Source organism: Haliotis rubra, unplaced genomic scaffold (assembly GCF_003918875.1).
Source record: "Haliotis rubra isolate DU_JTF1 unplaced genomic scaffold, ASM391887v1 Scf550, whole genome shotgun sequence".
Classification (NCBI taxonomy): domain Eukaryota; kingdom Metazoa; phylum Mollusca; class Gastropoda; order Lepetellida; family Haliotidae; genus Haliotis; species Haliotis rubra.
The window spans coordinates 621144-627515 of NW_025767247.1; the positions used below are offsets into that span (position 1 = coordinate 621144).

Sequence of the window (6372 nt, forward strand, 5' to 3'; positions counted from 1 at the left end):
TAGTAACGATCAAGTAACGATGATGTATTACGATCGTTCTGGGGACAACTGCTGTAAGCTACTGTAGTAACGATCAAGTAACGATGATGTATTACGATCGTTCTGGAGACAACTGCTGTAAGCTACTGTAGTAACGATCAAGTAACGATGATGTATTACGATCGTTCTTGAGACAACTGCTGTACGCTACTGTAGGAACGATGTAGTAACGATGATGTATTACGATCGTTCTGGAGACAACTGCTGCAAGCTACTGTAGTAACGATCAAGTAACGATGATGTATTACGATCGTTCTGGAGCCAACTGCTGTAAGCTACTGTAGTAACGATGATGTATTACGATCGTTCTGGAGACAACTGCTGTACGCTACTGTAGGAACGATGTAGTAACGATGATGTATTACGATCGTTCTGGAGACAACTGCTGTAAGCTACTGTAGTAACGATCAAGTAACGATGATGTATTACGATCGTTCTGGAGACAACGGCTGTAAGCTACTGTAGTAACGATCAAGTAACGATGATGTATTACGATCGTTCTGGAGACAACTGCTGTAAGCTACTGTAGTAACGATGTAGTAACGATGATGTATTACGATCGTTCTTGGGACAACTGCTGTAAGCTACTGTAGTAACGATCAAGTAACGATGATGTATTACGATCGTTCTGGAGACAACTGCTGTAAGCTACTGTAGTAACGATGTAGTAACGATGATGTATTACGATCGTTCTGGAGACAACTGCTGTAAGCTACTGTAGTAACGATCAAGTAACGATGATGTATTACGATCGTTCTGGAGACAACTGCTGTAAGCCATTTTATGTTACAGTAGTAACGATCATATTTACGGATACATTTTTGTAGAAAACGTTCATAATGATGACGTAATCAATGGGAATCGAACTTAGGGAGTTGGTGTGAGAGGCGAGAGCTGGATGACACCAAGTCTTTCTTTATACATAGGGTTCACTGTTCGATTCTCTTTCTGCAAAGACCCATGCATTTACTTACACGATGCTGATAGAGCTGTACCTTCATACACGCTATTCATGCCCCGCGTCACGTGGGTTGTAGACAAAATCTACACAAGCGTAGGAAGAATTAATTTATTTCCCACTGTTATCACATGTCTGATCAAAGGTGTTTGCACACGGCCCACGAAGCAAGATGGAGGTGGGGATCGCCACTGAGTGTAGTGTTTGAAGCTAACATCCTCGGATGTAGAACTCACGACCCCTAATCAATCATACCCCCAACCCCTCGGCTGCCCCGTGCTCTAAGCAACATGGGTGGTGCCCCGGTAAGTAGGTTCTCTCCCCCACAAAGATAAAGGGACTGTGGGTATAAAACAGAAGGGATAGAGAGAGAATTCATCTGACACCACTTTCCGATCTTCGTCAGACATTCTGATTCCAACATGCAGCAATTAGTTGTGATTTTACTGGTGCTTCCCGCAGGTAAGTCACATGTTTTGTTTGCTATGTAGGGTCTGCTGGCTATGGGCGCCCGCCATCTTAGAACATAATCGATGTATTAGTTTGTCACAGACAATGGTTCGATATGTAATTTACCGATGCTCTTTAAATACCTGAAAGTGCTTGGTGTGTCAAATGATGGACTAAACACCGCATCAGTTCAAGAGCTTTCAATGCGCCAAGTGAAAGATTAGATACGTCTCGCCAATGCAGTGGACAAACGTCTTTTTTCATAAGGTAGAGCCCCCTTCCATCCAGAATATCAAATGCTGGCCTACAAGCTTCGCCATGCTCGATATTTCATTATACCTCAGTTTACAGAGGAAGGGAAATATAGGAAGGACAAGAAAGTTTACAATTTCAACGAAACGCGAAACGGTGAATGTACGTGAACATAGATACCTGTACGTGAACATAGATACCTGTACATGAACATAGATACCTGTACGTGAACATAGATACCTTGTACGTGAACATAGATACCTGTACGTGAACATAGATACCTTGTACGTGAACATAGATATCTGTACGTGAACATAGATACCTGTACGTGATCATAGATACCTGGGCCCTGTTCCTCATAGCGATCGTAGCGCTACGTATGTCGCAAGTCTATGCTAAAATATGGGAGTTACGATAGCTTTGAGGAACGGTGCCCTGTACGTGATCATAACTATATGTAATGGAACATAGCTACCTGTGCATGAACATATCTACCTGTAGTAATAACAATATAGATTATTTGTAAGGCGCGTGACTCCACAACACTTGGTCATGCTCTAAGCGCAAGCACAAGACAGTCAGTAGCGAAGAAAAAAGAATGTCCTCAGGTGAGATTAAAACTTAAGAGAGTTACGTTGGAACAGATTTAATGTCTGTATGGAGAGAGTTCCACAGGAAAGCAGCTGAATGTTTGAAGGATCTATGACCGAAAGTTTTGAGTTTATATGGCAGCACAACAAGAAGTGATTGGTCGGCAGATCTGAGATTCCTCGGTGGGACGTAGGGTGAGACAGGGGCTTGGAGATTGAGTCGAGCAGTTCCATTTAGTGCTTGGTAGGTTAGAGTCATAATCGTGAACTGTATTCTTTTTCTGATTCTAAACCAGTGGAGGGACTTCACTGCTGGAAATGACTTGTAAGTTTTGTGCGGGTGACAATCCTGGCGGCAGTGTTCTGCAGCTTCTACAGTCTGTGAAGTTGGTCGTTGGTATTACCAATCAAGAGACTATTTCAGTAGTCTAACCGCGACAATACTAGGGATCTCATCAGTGTGGCTGTGGTGTTTCCGGGAAGGAGTTGACGGACAGAACCAACGTTCCTCAGGTGGTGGTGGCAGATCTCTGATAGGTGATTAATATGCTTGGCGCTTATTCTCGAAACGTTAGAAGCCCTAAGAATTCTTAACTTTGATCGTAGCCAATGTATGGACAGTGGGCTAATGAGTTTCGTAGGGCTACGAACATTTCGAGAATAGCTAGCATGTTCCAAGGATAGATTCTTTTCTAAAACATTTCCAGGTTTTTATACTATGAAAAACAGGAATCTCTGCGTCATCCATCTGGAGATGATCGATGCCACATTTCTGCAATCTTGATTTAGTAAAAATAATCATAAGTTCATTTTTTTGCGCTATCTAGTTGAAGCATGTTCTTAGACCCCCTTGATTTAACACTTTCACACACGACTCCATCCTGGCACAAACGTTTAGTCTGACTCTGGGGGTGACTGGTGAAGCCAGCGTAGAAATCCTGGGCAACACGATGGTCATTGATGAGAGAGCCTAGTGGTTTGGTATAAACGGTGAACAGGAGTGGCACCAGAGCAGAGCCCTGGGGTACTCCACATTTCAATGCATGAAACTGTAGCTCTATGTATCAAGCTGTAATTAACCCCATCATATTGCTACATCTCCTTGTAGCACTATGTCATACATGCATCACGCTGTACCTCTATGGTAAACGTTGTATTTCGGTGGCTCCTTAACGTGGATGCATCTGCCTGTAGCTCTGACATATTGCTATATCTCCTTGTAGCTCTATGTCTGATATCATATTGCTATATCTCCTTGTGGCTCTATGTTTGATATCATATTGCTATATCTCCTTGTGGCTCTATGTCTGATATCATATTGCTATATCTCCTTGTAGCTCTATGTCTGATATCATATTGCTATATCTCCTTTGTAGCTCTATATTGCTATATCTCCTTGTAGCTCTATGTCTGATGTCTGATATCATATTGCTACATCTCCTTGTAGCTCTATGTCTGATATCATATTGCTATATATTGCGATGTTGATATCATATTGCTATATCTCCTCTATGTCTGATATCATATATCATATATCCTTGTAGCTCTATGTCTGATATCATATTGCTATATCTCCTTGTAGCTCTATGTCTGATATCATATTGCTATATCTCCTTGTATCTCCTTGCTAGCTCTATATGTCTGATATCATATTGCTATATCTCCTTGTCTCTATGTCTGATATCATATTGCTATATCTCCTTGTAGCTCTATGTCTGATATCATATTGCTATATCTCCTTGTATCTCTGATATCATATTGCTATAGCTCTATGTCTGATATCATATTGCTATATCTCCTTGTAGCTCTATGTCTGATATCATATTGCTATATCTCCTTGTAGCTCTATGTCTGATATCATATTGCTATATCTCCTTTGCTGGCTCTATGTCTGATATCATATTGCTATATCTCCTGATATCATATTGCTATATCTCCTATGTCTGATATCATATTGCTATATCTCCTTGTAGCTCTATGTCTGATATCATATGCTATATCTCTTGTAGCTATGTCTGATGCTATATCTCCTTGTAGCTCTATGTCTGATATCATATTGCTATATCTCCTTGTAGCTCTATGTCTGATATCATATTGCTATATCTCCTTGTAGCTCTATGTCTGATATCATATTGCTATATCTCCTTTGTAGCTCTCGATGTCTGATATCATATTGCTATATATCTATGTCTGATATCATATTGTAGCTCTATGCTATGTCTGATATCATATTGCTATATCTCCTTGTAGCTCTATGTCTGATATCATATTGCTATATCTCCTTGTAGCTCTATGTCTGATATCATATTGCTATATCTCCTTGTAGCTCTATGTCTGATATCATATTGCTATATCTCCTTGTAGCTCGATGTCTGATGTCATATTGCTATATCTCCTTGTAGCTCTATGTCTGATATCATATTGCTATATCTCCTTGTAGCTCTATGTCTGATATCATATTGCTATATCTCCTTGTAGCTCTATGTCTGATATCATATTGCTATATCTCCTTTTAGCTCTATGTCTGATATCATATTGCTATATCTCCTTGTAGCTCTATGTTTGATATCATATTGCTATATCTCCTTGTAGCTCTATGTCTGATATCATATTGCTATATCTCCTTGTAGCTCTATGTCTGATATCATATTGCTATATCTCCTTTTAGCTCTATGTCTGATATCATATTGCTATATCTCCTTGTAGCTCTATGTCTGATATCATATTGCTATATCTTCTTGTAGCCCTATGTTTGAACTGTACCGGCAAGGCTGATGGCAACTACGACATCGGCTGTCGCTCCTACTCCACGTGCACTGCAGGCAGTTACCAGATTGTCAGTTGCCCTGACACCCAGGTGTACAACAGCAAGATCGGGAAGTGTGACAGGTTAGCAATCCTATACATGCGCAACAAATGTACCTAAGACATTGTGAAACACTTACAAGTTCACCACCTTAATACATTGGTCTTTTTGTGCTCATAACAGTGCCATTCCCCACCAGTGTTATTACAATTAGACGACCCAGCGGTATAACGAGGAACGTTCAAGGTGGTCTATACTCTATACTCTTATATGGTCATATGTACATCCCGCAGACCCGAGAACGTGGCGCCCCCATGTGGTGCGCAGAAAGACTGTTCCAGCAAGAAGGACGGGCACTACGCCGACATGAGCAACAACTGCATCTCCTACTTCACGTGTGCGGCGGGGGCCTTCTTCGGCCACAACCTCTGCCCAGCAGGTAACGCCAGCTCCTCACTCACAGTACTAGGATGTTACGCATAGACAGCCATCATTTCACTGATTCAATGACGTTCCCATAATTTTCCTTGTGATATTGAGAAAATATATCGCTCACAGACATATCAATTTGATACACTGACTTGTTTAGTTTTACTATGTTTTGTTTTAACTTTTAAACCTTTATCATCAATCTTATTAAACGTTATTAACAAGGCGAAAATGCAAACGTTAGTGGATACCGTAGAGATGTATCTGTTGTATCCAGGGATGTTTGGGCAACTTATAAGGCTCACGCGATAATGACATGTCTTTAGATGTTTGATATGCCGCGACATATTCACCAATGACTGTTACTGATTATTTTTAATGGATTAAACAAGTTTTAAGTTTGTGAAAATGTTGTGTTAGTGAGGGTATCCGGCTTGAAAACAATATTCTTGGGTATGTTGCTGAAATTTCATTTAAGTACGCTTTGGTTCATACAGACTGACAATGTCATTGATATCATGTCCTTGATGTGTGTCTCAGGCACTGTGTTTGACGAGGACATGCAGACCTGCAACTGGGCCAACGCCGTGAAGCCTCCATGCGGGACATATTCCCCCACAACTGCCAAGTCCTCCCAGTAACTTCTGTACGTGTGTCAGCAATAAACCACCTCTGTTCTGTACCTGCTTCTTACTTCTTGTTTCCTGCTTGCACGTGTGTGTGACTTCATGTATGCTTTGATCACTAATACAGTTATATCCCGGTGTTCAGTAGTACAGTTATATCCCGGTGTTCTGTAGTACAGTTATGTCCCGGTGTTCAGTAGTACAGTTATACCCCGGTGTTCA

At 41.0% G+C, this 6372-nt stretch overlaps 1 protein-coding gene across 1 annotated transcript; it reads left to right on the forward strand.

The window, feature by feature from the left end:
• Positions 1–1339: 1339 nt before the first annotated feature.
• Positions 1340–6165, forward strand: LOC124253760 (chondroitin proteoglycan 2-like). Its single transcript, XM_046687585.1, has 4 exons — positions 1340–1459; positions 5034–5178; positions 5389–5534; positions 6065–6165. Exons 1-4 carry the CDS (start codon positions 1420–1422, stop codon positions 6163–6165), a joined length of 432 nt encoding a protein of 143 aa, XP_046543541.1. The 5' UTR covers positions 1340–1419.
• Positions 6166–6372: the final 207 nt, after the last annotated feature.

What these genes read in the sequence shown, in the direction of transcription:
- LOC124253760 (XM_046687585.1), top strand. Translation starts at nt 1,420, where the DNA reads ATGCAGCAATTAGTTGTGATTTTACTGGTGCTTCCCGCAG. An exon ending in TTTACTGGTGCTTCCCGCAG is followed by an intron (nt 1,460 to 5,033) that starts GTAAGTCACATG and finishes ATCTTCTTGTAG; the next exon opens with CCCTATGTTTGAACTGTACC. An exon ending in AAGATCGGGAAGTGTGACAG is followed by an intron (nt 5,179 to 5,388) that starts GTTAGCAATCCT and finishes TACATCCCGCAG; the next exon opens with ACCCGAGAACGTGGCGCCCC.